The 16622-nt window shown below is 38.7% G+C and overlaps 1 protein-coding gene across 1 annotated transcript in view; it reads right to left on the reverse strand.

The window, feature by feature from the left end:
- LOC114646055 (cytochrome P450 2B4-like) overlaps positions 1 to 16622 on the reverse strand; it is a 62499-nt gene that overhangs the window by 19761 nt on the left and 26116 nt on the right. The window contains exons 4-5 of the mRNA XM_028794037.2: positions 14113 to 14273; positions 1340 to 1513 (exon numbers count right to left, since the gene is read on the reverse strand). Coding sequence (XP_028649870.1) covers positions 1340 to 1513; positions 14113 to 14273 — 335 coding nt within the window. The remainder of the gene's footprint in view (positions 1 to 1339; positions 1514 to 14112; positions 14274 to 16622) is intronic.

Genomic DNA, 16622 nt, shown 5'->3' on the forward strand with positions numbered 1-16622 from the left:
GACCAAAGTGCACAAAGGAGGAAAATATAAATGCAACTCAAAACAGGTTCTATAGTACACCATGGCAATACCCCGTGACACCATGGTGTACTGCTGTTTTATCTAGGTTACTCCTTCTGAGTAATACAATGAAATGCAACAAGTAGCATGGGTTCAATTACACCTGAAGAATGAGCATCAAATCTTTTCGTTTATTAATACAGTATATGCTTGCAGCATTCATATGTATAAGCTTCAATGTATTGTATTTTTCCGAAACCATTTTATATTAAAAACTGTATACATGCTCTCTGATCAGGGATCTCCAGGGAAAGAACAACAAATTGGGCTGTCTTGATGCACTGAAAAGCCTTGTAATTATGAACTGTTTTTGAATTCGAAAATAAAACTTAATATGAAAACATTACTTCTATTATGGGTGCATCATCTGGAAATGAACAATGTAGCATTTCTAGTCTTAAAGATCAATAGTAAAATATACTGCCTCCTCTCACCTTCACTGAGCATGGAAGAAAAAGGCTGAATTGGACTGATCAAGCATTTTGCACTTCGGAAACTTGCATACAAGTTACAAACACTTCAAATTCTATTGCACATTTACTGACATATTGTGGTGGAGATTTTATTCCAACACTGAAGTCAAACATTACATGAGAACACATACAGTTTAAATAAAGAGAAGAATAATCCTATCATGCTATAGTCTTAGCTAAATAAGGGACTGAGTTAACTTAATGTAAATGTTGAACCACACATCATGGCAAGGAAGTCTACTTTTACAACATAGTCGCTGAAAAAAAAACTCATTGTTTAGCTCTAGTTAATTTGAATGTGTAGTGGACATACTTTCTCTACCCGAAGTGTTTCCATTAAGTGTTCTTCATTTATTATACTTTAAATTTTATTCTTTCTTTTGATTTCAGAATAACCTCTGGCTGCCAGCAATCCTGACATAAAGATGGCTGGGTGGATTCTTTTGAATCAATTCTTTGGTAAATCATCAAAATAGTTAGTGCTTTGCTTATTCATATATGTTAGGATTTGTAAATTTATTTGTTTTGTTTTATTCACAACAGCATGCTTCCAGTATCTACTAATATACAAGTAATCTTTTGGGAATAATGGAATACGGAATCATCTGTATACATTTCTGAATTTCAAATAATAACCTTAATTCATATGTTAAAAAATACCTTTTCAGAAATGTTTAACTACACTCAAGTATTTCAGATTCCTGTAAATAAGCAAGTACATGAAACAGAATTGAAACATAAAATGGGTGAAATAAATGCAAAGGCACACTTTAACATAAGTTTTTATTAAAAATTGTAGAACCCACCTTCTCTATTTCCACAAGGTAGGCATCTACAAAGTCCCTCAGATTGTCTGGGTCCAGTGTTTTTCGATGCTCATTGACAGACTGTTGCACAAACTCAAGTATTTCATCAGCATTCCTGAAAATTTTCTGATGTGGTCCAGGAAAGTGTCTAAGAATTGGAAAAATCTGAAACAACTGCAAAGAAATAAATAATACATATCTGTGTTTAGAAGGGTCTACTGTTTGCATCTTATGTCTAAAGATTTCCATTTCAAAAACCCTTAAATATCCATATTACTAAACGAGAATGGTAAACCGGATGGATGCAGGGACATCCGGCCATGGGCCGTGGACGCAAAAGACGTACTGCGCAGGCGCCCCCACAAACCCCCCCCCTCCAAGCAACGGAAACCAGATGGAAAGCAACGTAAAATAAGACATGAGGCGCCGAACGGAACACACACAAAGAAGAGGATCGAGACCCACGACACACAAAGCCCCCCTCCAGTAACTGAAATAAGAAATGAGGTGACGCGCCCCTAGAAAACCAAAAAGAAAGGAGTCAGACGCAAGCGCCACATAGCACACGAAACGGTACGCACACAAAAAAGAGGATTCAGACCCACCACACACAAACACCCCCTCCACTAACAGAGATAAAAAAAAGTGAGGCTACGCGCCAAGAAAAAACGTCTCGGCTCCAAAAACGCAAAGCTCAAATAAGCAAGGGTTCAAAACGAAACACCTCGAGTCTCACAGATTAACCGACATACAAAAACGGGCAAGGCTCAATACAAACAATGAACGCCGTAAACTGCAACGGGCTTCTCACACAGCACAGGCAAATCCATTACAGCTCCAGAATAGCACGTAACAAATCCTGCACATACAACGACGCGCCTCTCAAACGGCACAAGCAAAACATACACGTCAAGGACATCAATGACAGACACCTGCTAAATGATTGCGCCAGTTAGCTGACAACGCGTTCAATAATAAGTCCACTATTCATGAAAATTCATTGGGATTAATGAATGTCATTTGCAATCATTGTCATTCACTTAACTTCCCTGAAGAAACAACTGGCAATACAAGTAATGAATTTACACGTTGTTGTCAAAAGGGTCAAATTAGACTGCCTCCTTTACATTCATATCCTGCATATCTACAGAAGCTTCTAACTAACGAAGTACCTGAAACTAAAAACTTTACTAACTGCATAAGATCCTACAATAGTTCATTTGCTTTTGCATATACCGGAGTATATATCAGGCCACCAGAAGGCAATGGCCCATACTGCTTTCGCGTATGTGGACAAATATTACATCACATTGGAACAGTGCACCCTGAAACAAATCAAGAACGCAAATATGCACAAATCACGTCGGCACCTACAACAAGCTTCTGAAACCGCGGAAGAAAAAATGTCTCGGCTCCAAAAACACATGTCACTCCTTATTCAAAATACCGGTCCCAATCACAGAAACATCGGTATCCACTATGAAAATGAACAGTAACAATGCACGTGACATCCGTCTTGCCACACTATTAATTATAGATGAATTTACAATGGCATCCAGTCACTTACTCAACACCATTGATAAACTTCTACAAACGTTGATAAATAATAATACACTATTCCCTTTGGAGGAAAGGTACTGTTATTAGGAGGAGATTTTAGACAGTGCTTAACTATTGCTCCACATGCAATGCACTCAGCTATTGTTCAGTCCACCTTAAAATATGCGGACAATTGGCATTGCGTTGATGAATAATCATTTTCCCTTTGGAGGAAAGGTACTTTTATTAGGAAGAGATTTTAGACAGTGCTTAGCTATTGCTCCACATGCCATGCGCTCAGCTATTGTTCAGTCCACCTTAAAATACGCGACGACGTCATACATAAACAACAAGAGAGCGAACTACAATACATATACAGGCGCGAGACCTGATTGGTGATAATACGAAGAAACCAACAGTCCGCATATTAACAGTGAGTGTGATCCTCCTTATTACTTATCCATATTCCTAACAATACAGATCAAACAAGTCATCAATTCACGATCACGGGTACAAAACTAGACAGCTCGAGTAACGGGACCACAAACACGCACCCGCATCAAAAAAAAAAAAATTCACGTCACCTACAACGCGCTTCAAAAAAATGTTACGCGGACAATTGGCATTGCTTTCAAAAGATACACTTAGTACAAAACATGCGATGTCCAGATCCCGAATATAACAATTGCTTATTACAACTGAGAGATGGTACACTCACCAATACAGATGTACTTCACCCAGATATTATTACAATTCCTCAACCCTTTATCTGCGACGACTTACTTACAGAGATATTTGGAACAGCAATCTCATTAGACCAAATACCCCTTTTAACACAACGGACTATATTCTGTCCAAAAAATATTAATGTTCATCACATTAATAACCAGGTCATTTCATTACTTCCTGGAGAGGCACGGCTCTTTCTAAGCTCTGACAAACTTGACTCTGATGACGACAATGACCATCTTAATTTCCCCTTAGAATATTTGAACACTATTAACCCAGCCGGATTTCCACAACACAATCTTAGCCTTAAAAACGGAACAATAATCATGCTATTAGGAAACCTTAACACTACACAGAGTTTATGCAATGGTACACGTTTAGTCATCAACACCATGACACACAATGTTATTCAAGCAACAGTTCTTACAGGATCACATGCTAACAATACTGTTCTAATTCCTAGAATTGACCTTACAAGTTCTAACCTGGAATTACCTTTTAAACTTAAACGGCGACAGTTCCCCATTACACCTGCCTTTCCCATGACCATCAACAAATCACAAGGACAAACCATGGACAAGGTTGGCATCTACCTCTCTGAGCCCGTTTTTGGACATGGGCAACTTTATGTGGCCTTCTCACGAGTTCGACGTTCATCTGACGTTAAAGTTAAGGTCATAAATGCTCCATGCCAAGGAATACTCATTCAAGGACAAGACACCATCTTTTCTACTAATGTTGTGTACAAAGAAATTTTCCGATAAACCTTTACATTGTACCAAACACTGAATTGTTTGCTTCCTATATGCGTCATCTACACCTTCACACTATGCTATATCTCATTCATACATCACGCTCTTTGTAATTTCCCAACACCAGGGGTTGGCGAGCGAAGCGAGCAGGGGGCGGAGCCCCCTAGTTTAATTCTAAGAAAGGAAACAACAGCTGCCTAATACCATTTTCAGTCATGCACTGTACATTACTTCTAATTAAACTATTAAATAGCGGCTTAAAAAAATCTTGTTTGACCTGTTTTGATGCACGGCTTTCATTCTAATTAAAATGTATTAACCACTGGTCAATCATGAAATGTCATTAAAGATTTTAATTGATTTCATTTAGTTCTATTTCTATTTTGTATTTCAGGCATAATAAAAACAATAACAACATAGCAGCACACAGATGTGAAAAACACACAGTAATTTACAAGGAACATACATGAAGATACATTGGTCAAGTATGTATGGTACTGGTAGTGTATGTACAGACAATGTCAACATTTTCAATATTCATTAATTTTTAGAACAGTTCTTTTTGTATTTACACTTTAAAATGGACTCTACTATTGCTTACTGTTCTGAAGCCTCCCTGCTTTCTAAAGACTTTGGTTGTTGCATTGTGCATTATTCTCAGGTCTTTTTAAAGATCAATACAACTCAAAAATTGATCTAATTTTATTCTGCTTTTACCGTTTATCTTTCAGAAATATAAGTAATCAAAGTAGACTTCACGGCTTTTATTTGATACATAGGTTGTCCATTTGGTCTGCTATAACTATACATATCGATCCCTTTTCCACATGGCAGCCTTTTCCTCTTTGAATTCTGACACAAATTTTCACTGCTTCCTCTCACCGTCTCTCATCAAATTGACTACACTTATAATCAAAGTGTTTTACTGGGAAAATGCAGTGGTGGTTGCTACATCATTGGACTGGTTTGGCATATCTAGTCTAGTCATGTTGAGCCTTTGGTTTCCCAATGTCGGCATCCTTCTATCTTGAAAGATAATGGTAGCGTCTTGGAAATTCTTGATCAGTCCTGTTGCAGGCAGCATTTGGAGTGTCTCAATAACCCAATCCTGGCATGGTAGTCTTTCCCACAGGTGCTGCAGACAAAGGCTGAATGTGTTTCAGAGGTCTGAGTTTGCATTGAATGCCTTGGTGAGATTGATGAAGGCAATGTATAAAGGCATCTACTGCTCTCAACATTTCTCTTGGAGCTGACGTAGAGAGAAAATCATATTAACTGTGGATCTTTCAGCCCTGAATCCATATTGTGATTCAAGGTAAATTCGATCAGCAAGAATATTTAGACTTTGCCCACTGTGCTTAACAAGGAAATGCCTCGGTAGCTGAGTGACTTTTTTGGCATTGCGCATATCCTGGTGCACCTTGCCTTCTCTCCAGTAGAGAGAATAGGTTTGCTGAGCTCTTCCATCATGGGATCAATGTCCAGCTCTTTCAGAACAGGTAGATCTTCGATACTGTTGACAGCTTCTTGGGAGACAGAGTTTTCTATGGAATAAAGCTCCAGGTAGTGTTCCACCTATCGTCTCATTTGCTCATCATTATCCTTGATCACCTGCCTTGTCTTTGATTTCAGAGGCACGGACTTCTTTGCTGGTTTGCCTACAGCTTGCTTGATGCCTTCCTAAAGTTGCTGATGTCTGATGCTTGCTGAATGTTATCCGACAATTTGAGCCAGTAGTCATTTACACAGCTATGTGTAGTAAGTTGTACCTTGCTGCAAGCTGCTTTTAGGGTTTGCAGTCTTGCTGATGTTGATTCTCAGTGGGGGTTTCATTTTAGAATGGTAGATTTTCTTCAGTTTGATCTTTACTTTTGAGGCAATCAGGGAGTGGTCAGTGTCGCAGTCAGTACTGTGATAAGCTTTGGTATTGCAGACAGTGTTTAGTGAGTCTCGTCTGGTAATTACCATGTCCAGCTGATGCCAGTGATTGGACCTCAGATGTCTCCAGGAAACTTTATGGTATGTCTTGCTGCACTCAGGTCCAATCCAGGTGGTTCATTGTGTGGTGGATGCAGCAATTTGTTATCAATGCATGCTCCCCACCCAATCTCCTTGTTGTGAAAGTAGGTGTTCATCACACATAGGTTGTGATGACAACAGGGTTCTAAAAGTCTCTTGCCGTTTTCATTCAAAATCCCTATGCCATGGTGACTTAACATGTTTGGCCATGACTCATGCCATCCTAGCATTGAAGTATCCCAGAAGGTAAATCCCATTGGGATTAATAAAGTATCTATCTATCTATCTATCTATCTATCTATCTATCTATCTATCTATCTATCTATCTATCTATCTATCTATCTATCTATCTATCTATCTATCTATCTATCTATCTATCTATCTATCTATCTATCTATCTATGCTCTGATGTTGGGATTTTATGGACGGAAATGTCTAGCTATTCGTAAAACTGGTCTTTGACTTCTGTTGTAGCTTGCATTGTTGGTTCACCAGGCCTTCAAGTGTGGAGTGAAGTAGTGTGAGGAGTCTTTCTGTGCTGCCTGTTGGGGTTTCAGTCATTGGGATTACAGTATTTATGATGGCAAAGCCAACTCTGTGTTCCCTGGTTTCCTCAGGACCTTTCCCTTGCCATCGGTCACTCACCTCTATGCCAAGCGAGCAGGGACTTGTAACCCATAACTGCTATCTTCCTTGTTGTATTCTCACCTTGTGGTGAGACTGGAGTGGCCTCTCCAGGGCGCAAGCCTGGGCAATGTATATAGAGGCCTTGTGCTGCCCAGACAACAAGGCCCCATGTCGGCCTTACCAATGGGGTCCAGGGGAATACAGAGCATTATATTTGGATCTGACTTGACTACAGGAGTTGCCAGAGAGAAGTCAATACTGACAACCAACAACCTTAGGGGCTCCACTCCAGATTTTCTGTCTGGATTTACTTCTATAGCCTTTTCTATATGTAGATATGCCCACAAGGCAGTGAAAGTTTAGAAGGAGAAGTTTCCTTCCCCTAGAGGCTTTGAAACGCTTTTTGTCTGACACCCGAGACCAGGTTGCCTTGGGAGACCCTACCAGGAGCTTCTGCTCCAGAAAATATAGCTCCCAGGGTCACAGGGGTACACAGACCTCTCCACCACATTGTTAAGGGGACAATTCACAGAGAGGCTTCACAATATACGGGTTGATTTATTTTTTTTTCACTTATCCATTGCCCATTACACAAATGTATCAGTCACTGGCATTACAGGTACAGGAGAAAGTGTCTATCACTCTGCTGTTGCTAGCATATCTGACAACAAACTAGGCTGATAAGACCATTTTTTTTTTACCTTTCTTCTATATGTTTTGCCCATTTTTACAATTTTCTTCCTAACCCTAGCATCCAGAAGGACACACAGACACTTGTCCTTTTATTAAGGTGGATTCATTTTGTAATATTGAAATTTGTTTTTAAAGCAGCTTGTGATTAAACATTCTGGTAATAATACTACAAATTCTTTTTTTTCCATAGTGCTTTGCAGTCCATCCTTTTATAACCTTTTTATAACCCTTTGAAGACACTGTTTGCAGTCATCATCATTTCAAGAAGTACTCAGCTATGCAATTTACTGCTCACCAGTCATCACTATATATATAAAATCCAACAGAGGTCTGTCTGTCTGTCTGTCTGTATGTCTGTCCGCTTTTCATGAGAGAACTACTTAATGGATTTCCACACAGCGGGCTGAAGGGATGGGGGCAGGGCCTTCCTCACTCACCCGCCAGCCTCTGGGTGTTCCTTACCTCCACTTTACATTCCAGTTGATTTTGCGACTTCTCACATTGTGCTAAGAATCATAGTTCACTTGTAGGAATGATATATTTGCGCTAATCTGAGATAGAGGCTGCGGGCCTAGGGGAGGGGGAAGCATGACATCAGGAGTAGGAGGCCAGGCAGGGCCCTCCTCACTGTCCTGTTTCACTACTACTCATGCAGAGCTGCGGGGAACAGCTAGTAAGGAAATAAAATTATAAAGGATGAAGAGTAAAAAAGCTGGCAACTCATAAGTATTAGGTCACATTAGGTAACATTTTAAGTTAAAAAAAGAAAATGCTTCCATGAGCAGAAGGTGAATATAAATTCTTAAAACAGGTAAACAAACAAGATGGCCTTAAATTGGCTACATCGTAGTATACACAAGGATAAATTGTCCTTGGTTATCTTTTTACCTGCAGAAATGATGCTGGAACAAAGCAAGAATGTAGAAATTAACACGGAAATTGTTTGTCTTACTTTTCACCCAATCTTTTGTTCTTGGGAACAAATCAAGGTAGATTTTGGACTGCATTCTTTGAGAATAATGTAGAGTTATTGTCCATTGTTTACTTTACTCTGCAGAACAACATTAACCATGTTGACTCCTGCAGCACATTCTTATGTGTAATAAGCATTGCCTAGACTTGTGTTGTTACCTACCATTTCTATGATAATAGTGAATGATTTACCAGTAAACTAAACATATCCAGGACCCACCCTTTGCTGCCACGTCACCACATAATACTGAACTGGCCATGTTGGCTTCAGCTCTATTTTGAGTTCTTGTTCTGCAACTTTCTGCAGGTATATTTTTGCTTTCAGCTCTTGTAATTATATGGGGTCCCCAGCATGGTGCCCCAGCTCTCTGAAGTTGTATTGTCTCCTCTTTACATGTAGTAGTCCACATTTTTCTAGCATTGTAAATATCAAAGTAAAGATTTCATAATCTTAATCCACTGCATGTGCTGTTGTCCACTGTCCTTATACCCTGAAATCTCCAATTCAAATAATTGTTATTACTAGTAGAGTTTGTTTTATTTATTCATTTACTGATTTAGCCCGTACTATGCTACAATCTACAACATGAGCAAACAGAAAAAGTTCAGCATCTCAAGACAAAGAAAACCTGATTTTTGCTGTTATACGCTTAAACCATTTTCACAACTAAAAGTCAACTGGGAATTCAAAATGTCCTGATTGCCCCTGAGTGGAATGACATGATTTTGGAAAGGGCAAATGAATGTGTGGAATGCACATAATGGGACAGCATACTCTGTGTAGAATTCATCAGAACTTCTGTATGTAGCAGAATTTAACTGAAAGAATCCAAATCTGCCTCCTACAGTCCAATTGTGAAAATGTTATTTACTACTTAAAATTAGATAAAATAAAATTTACGCAAACATCAATAATTTAAAAAATTGTCAACATATGGTACCCCAACATTAAGGTTATCCACAACAAGCAATCTTCATAGAAATCACTAAACAAATACAGCCATTTCAAATCATTCACCCTCATTTTTCTCCATAATACCTTTTACTATAGTCTCTTCTGCTCTTGTTCTATCCTTTTAGCAGAAAGAAGAATTTGAAAATAATTATAAAGCACTTATATTACAGTTCAGCATATCAGCTACAGTTATGTGAATTGTTATGTTAAAATTAATAATAAAAAATAAAAAACTATAAATACATTTAACTATTCATTAGCCTGTATTGTGTGCTACACAACAAATACAAACTTTTAGAAAATATAACATGATAGTTCTCTGAATAATCCAATTTATATGTACATTTATTGTAATGATCACTCTGATTGCACAATCAGAAAACTGTTAACATTATAATCACAACAAAGATGAGAGGTGATCCAAATTAAATTTCAGCTGGAAAGAGAGTTCAAATCTGTCATATTCTTGTCTTTCATGCTGAGAATGTCACACTGATGCGAGTGAGCAAATGCACTAGAACAAATGGAAAATACACTACTTATTGATTCATTACATATGCCTTATTAATGGAACCAAATTGAGCTTGTACTGCTTTATGGCAAAAATCATTGTTTAACATAAAGTATATGGAAGACTAGTTACTGTTTTGAACATAAGTTTATGGAAGCATATGGAGGCAATTCCTTTATCATATTTATCACTTGGCAGCTGTGAATGACAATACAAAAAATAAGATTTTTTTAATTAAAAATGCATATTACTGAAGTAGTTTAGATAATTGCAGCTGATATGTATGTAAATGAAACAGTATTTCAAAGTGCATTGAAAGCAAAATACAGCAAAAGTATTTAGTGTCTGTGATGGTAAATGAATGCACTGCAGGTAGCCAGGGTAGCAAAGAAAATGGTCAGAATTGAGCAAAGGCTTATTGTTAAAGAGAAAAAGAGAGATTCCAGCAATGATGAGGATGCAGGTTGTCCTAACAGGATTAAGAAATGGTCTGCCAGAAGGTAGTAGAGGTTGAGGTGATTGGTACCATTTGGCAGGGGCATCAGCTAAATACAGAGAGATATCTGACATGGCCATAAGCTGGGTAGTCTCCCCCAGGGTGCTAAGTGGCGTGTGCCCCATCATCTTTTAGGGTTGTATAACCCTCTAAGGGAGAAAGAGAGACCAGAGAAGAAATGCCAATGAAATCTATGCCAACAAGAGGCATACAATAACAGGAGAAAACAGAAAGGGTCTCATTGTCACTCTGATAACACAAGTGAAAGATGAGCTACAATAGGAACCATGCTCTTCGAGAGTATTGGAAGGCTTAGGCAGCACAAGGTTGAGCTGGTTCAAGATGAAAGTTAAGCAGCAGCACAAGGGCCACTAGAGAGGTTCAGCCTGGTGTCTTTTGAGCAAAAGGAAGACTGCCCTGACTCTGGAAGTTATTCCATGGCCTATCCAAAACTGAAATGGAGTTTAAGGATACAAAAATGCTTTGGTAAAGAGTACAGCTGGGAGGAGAGCTTGTGACAGGCATTTTTATGTACCAAAGAAAGAGAAAGGTGAAGTGAAAAGGCCATGAACAGGAAAAAGAAGTGATAAAGATAGAATTACAGAATAGAGGTTAGTAGAACTGGGGTTGACTGGTGTGAAAGAAATAAACCCTTCACTGTTAGACAGAACAAAACCTGTTTAGTTAGGGTCAGTCGGGTTGAATGATTGTTTTTTACTTGTTTATTTGCTACTTGCTTTTTCCCTTAGTTTATTCCTCTGTTATATTTAGATAAGGAATTAAATACCTGTTCTGAATTCTTAATCTTACTGTTCTCTAACTCAGCTCAAAGGTAACGTAATAGTAAAAATTGAGGCATGTGGGTCTCAATGTTAGTGCCCCCTCACTGTTACACCACTTAAACAGAAATGTTATGTTACACCAAAGGAAAAAAGCCTAATGCATTTGAATATACTACAGTATATGTATTTGCTGTAACTGAATTAATAAATTAATGTATAATTTGCATAGCTCCTTTCATAACGAAAAAACTAAATACTTCAGTATATTATGCATTTATACTATTTTTAGCATCTGCACAAATTTTTATTTCTTTACAGCAATGAGTAAGCTTTAAATAACGTCTGAACCAAAATATGCTTAATGACTGCATTTCGTTCCATTTCAGGAAAGCCAGAATTGATCCATGCAGCGTCAGATGCATGGCAGGGAAGAGACAGATGGATGGACAGATGAGCAAATTTATATTACAAAAAAATCTAACAAAAGATTTAACAGACAATTTGGAGCACTCAAGTATCTGTCTGACTGTTTTCTTAATTCATCTGTTTTGATTCAGATTCATGGGATGCTGGGGTCTTTCCTTGCAATAACAGAATGAGGCAAAAACCCTTCCTGGAAAGGGCATTAGCCCATTAAAACAAATACACACACACACACATACTACCTTTGGTTTTCCTTTGTAACACTTATAAGGTAATCTGCAAATGTCAGTTAATTCCACACAAGACACTACAGACTTTCTCCACTACCTGCAGAATCTGAGACTTTTAACTAAAATCTAAAGTTAAAAAGAAAAGAGAAAACAGTTGACAACAACAAATATAAATTCAAGATTGGATTTTACTGTGTTCAAAGGAGAATGGATACACAAATGGATACAAATTTGTCCTGTTAAGAATTATTGTATATCTTCTGAATTGTATATGGTAGGTTACATAGGTTTGTAGGGTCATTATTGTCATATGTATATTTTATGGTGACTTGTTGACATTGAAAATTTGTGAAATATAATTAAAATAAATCTTAATCATCTATTTTATATATAGTCTTCCAATATAATGCAATGGGACTAAAGATTTGTATTTATTTATAACCTGTGAAAGGAAATGGACACATACAGTATTCCTTAAATTGATCATTTTATTGTGTTTCAAAGAATGCAACTGTATAATTTATATTTTCAGATTTAATTTTACACAGTTGTACTTACTTTGGAAACCAATAAAATACAATAAAAAATACACTTAAGAATTTTAAACAAAAATGTAGGATTTTTCTCAAAACTCTGTACTCCATCTTGTGGATGGTTAAGACACTGCACTGTAAGCTAAAGTGAAGAAGCTTGCAAGTGTTAGGAATATGCCACAGAGCAGGTCTGATAAGAGTTATGGATGGGTGATACTGTGCATCTACAATCTAAGAGTCTTGCAATGTAAAACACATGACCCAGCATCAAAATATCATGTCTAACCATCACTAGATATGTAATACAATTTAATATAATGTGCAAAAAAATGTCTGGTACTGGTGTTAGAAATTGAAAGGTATGATACATGTAAAGTAATAAATGAAAAAAACTTCTTATAATTGTAGGCACGATCCATGTCTACTTAACCAATCATCAGTTTCTCACACAATCAGCAAATATGCTAACTAATAGATCCAGCCTCAGGTATATTAAAGGATAAGTTCAGTATTTTTCATGTCGAATTTATTTCTTCACAAACATGGTATACAGGCATTTTCCATGTAAAATTGTGTTCAAAAGTTAAGCACTTTCTATAAATGTTGCAAAATATCTTGCCTGTGCTGCCACTTTACAATGGAGGGTATGAGGGATGAAGGAAAAGCTTAAAAACTTACCAAACACGTCCATTTTTCAAGCCAAGACAGTTGTTGAGTATTGATCCGTGCCTTCTGTATTTCTGATGCATGTTTGTGACAACAAAAGGGCTCTAGAAACAATCATTTTATCACATATTCCAGGTACTATTTTTTTAGGTAAGGATACATTTTCTATTTGCTTGTGTGAGTTTTCGTATAAATTCGTAAGTATATCATAACAAGACCAACCATAAGGCATGAAGCATTTATTGTGATTTGGTCTTTTGCAAGGAAACCATCCCCAAAGTAGTGAAAAGTTGTTGCACAGGAAGACTGCTAGGCTACCATGAATGTATGGTCTTCTTTTTAAAATGGCTGAATCTAATAATATTGGTGTTTTTCTGCTCAAAATTTACATGTTTAAACTATTTTACAATGTGTTTGTAATCGCAAGACACAAAAAATACCAAACCTATCCTTAAGGACTTGAAAACTAAAACCCATGAGATGTTGTTATTATGTATGCCCAATTACACTAAATAATCATCTAGACCCCCATATTTATTCGAAAGCCTTACAATCAAGCCTCCTACATCACTCCTCTTTGCATCTTTCCATACTGACAAACGATAACTTTTAAAGCCAGCCTTCTTAATATTATAATTCCATTCTGCAGAACTGTCTGCAAACGCTTATTCATGATTATAGCATTCACTTTATAAAACTCTAAGACTCCTTTAGATTTGTTAGTATGCTAGCTATTGTATCTGCTATACAGTATTCAAATTTATTTCTGCTTCAAGCATCCATAATGTACATTTCTGGAGATTAAAGGTAGAGACATTGCAAAATGAACAACGGACAACTGCAGACCTGAGCAGCCGGAGAGCCAACATTCTGGACATTGGAATTCACAAGGCGTAGGAGGTACTTGAACTTCTCATCATCGTAATCAAATCTGTTCCCAAAGACAATGGAGCAAATGATATTGGACACAGCATTGTTGATGGTGGAATGAGGATTGAATGCTTTGCCTTTAAAATAGAAGGACACCAAGAACAAAAATACATTCACTAATCATATTACATCTGGCAAATATCCATCAGAACTATTTTTAAAATAAGTCTTAAAAATTGGTTCATTAAAACACTTAGGAGGACGTCTGTCATTATATCTGGTGCACACATTTTAATAATTTGTCTTTTTCAGGGTGACATGGAGGTGCCTGGTCATTGTCTGTGTGGAGTTTGCACATTTTCACAGTGTGGGCAAGGGGTTTTCCTGGGTACTCCAAAGATGCATGTATTAGGCAGAATATAACACCCCATACGGTTAGCTGTGCATGCAAGTGGGTCCAGTAATGGACTAGCAACCCATCCAGGGTGGGTTCCTTCCTTATCTATATTACTAAACAAAGGTTGTATATATGCACAGACACAGGACGCCGGATGCCAGACGCCAGACGCATCGAAGCGCATGCGCACTGCGACTCAGCGCCCCAGAGTCAAACCCAGCGGCTTCCCAGACTCAGTAGGTACCGCCCAAACAACACAGCACAACCTGTAAACTAAACTTCAGGTCACAATACAACCGCCGCCCGAATGCGCATACCACCGCATATAAAACCTTCGTTTAGTAATGTTTACGAAGGTTGTATATATGCACGGATGCCAGACGCAACCCGTGCCAAAAGCGCACTCGCACAGCGCCCAAGAGTCAAACCCAGCGGCTTCCCAAAATCAGTAAGTGGCGCCCAAACAACACAACCTGTAAACTAAACTTGAGGTAAAGCGTGCACGCCAACAAGTTGCCATGGTGACATATTTAAACATAGACATAGAATAACTAGACACCTCATGACTAGCAGAATCGTACGTCAACATCGCCGCCATATTGTGAGTGGCATTGCTGTGGAGTGAAGTAATGAATAATGTGCTGCTTGGGATTGTACTAACCGCTGTACGCTCCAAACCAGATCCCGGGGGATTACATTTCATAGGTAAGGCTGAATAATTGTTTTGGTTATATTTGGCCGTTAGAAAATCCCGTTTTATAATCTTTACCTTAGCCAAGCCAGGCTAAGCTAGCAAAGCTATGCATTTATGTGCTTAAGTGAGCCTCCAAACAACGTTTTGGCTAAACGTATTTAGTCACTATGTAGATTGTTGTTAGCTGTTAACATTTCTCAAACTTGATGATGTTTTTTCTCAAGGAGCACATTAGAAAACACATTTTGATAACTGACAACCATCATTTTATGCTCATGTCTTTAGTTGTGTCTGTCTTCCACAAACTAAGGCTGCACCATATTGCCAGACTGAATACTCTCAAATTACAAGATCTGAGTGAGCGAGAGGAGTGTAAGTCTGGAGGAGATCAGTGAGGTTGTGGAGCGCTTTAAATGTTAAGAGCGGTATTTAGTATTGTATTCTGTAGTTAACAGGGAGCCAGTGAAGTTGAGAGAGAATAGGTGTAATATGTTCAGTGGATTTACAACAGCAGGATATTATCCTGGCAGCAGAATTTTGAAGAAGTTCTAAGCGATGGATACGTTTTTGTGGGATGCCAGATAGAATAGCATTACAGTAATCTGTACATGACGTGACTCGGGCATTAAACAATACTTCAGTACTGTGTTGCATAAGAACAGGACAAAGTCTGGAAATGTTTCGAAGATAGAAGAAGGCAGTCCCCGAAATGTTACTTATATGGGAGGAATGGTTAATAATAATAATTATCTATATATATAATTCACTAAGCCGGGAGACAAGTAGCCACTCATGGAAAGCACGCCGGAAGGGGCGTGGATTCACTAAACCGCCGACAAGTAAGACGCCAATGGCGCACGCAGGAAGAAGCCACGCCCACCAACTCTTAGACCATTGGATACGACGAAAAAATCACAGAGCCACGCCCACCAACTCGGACGCGACACCTCGGAAAACATGCCATCATTTCTGTTTGTCTGTGCCACAGTCCACTTGCAGCTCTGAGTCACGTTGACTCTTCATCACACAGAGGCAGCGCCAGAGAGACAGAGGCAGCGCCAGAGAGACAGAGCCGCACACACACACAGAGGCAGCGCCAGAGAGAGACAGAGGCACACATTTGCAGCGCGAGAGAGAGAGCCGCGCACAAACACACAGAGGTAACGCCAGAGAGAGACAGAGGCACACACAGGCAGCGCGAGAGAGAGAGCCGCGCACACACACACAGAGGCAACGCCAGAGAGAGACAGAGGCACAAACAGGCAGCGCGAGAGAGAGAGACGCGCGCACACACACAGAGGCAGCGCCAAAGAGAGACAGAGGCACACACAGTCAGCGCGCGAGAGAGAGCCACGCACACACACAGAGGCAGCGCCACAGAGAGACAGAGGCACA

Source organism: Erpetoichthys calabaricus, chromosome 2 (genome assembly GCF_900747795.2).
Source record: "Erpetoichthys calabaricus chromosome 2, fErpCal1.3, whole genome shotgun sequence".
NCBI lineage: Eukaryota > Metazoa > Chordata > Cladistia > Polypteriformes > Polypteridae > Erpetoichthys > Erpetoichthys calabaricus.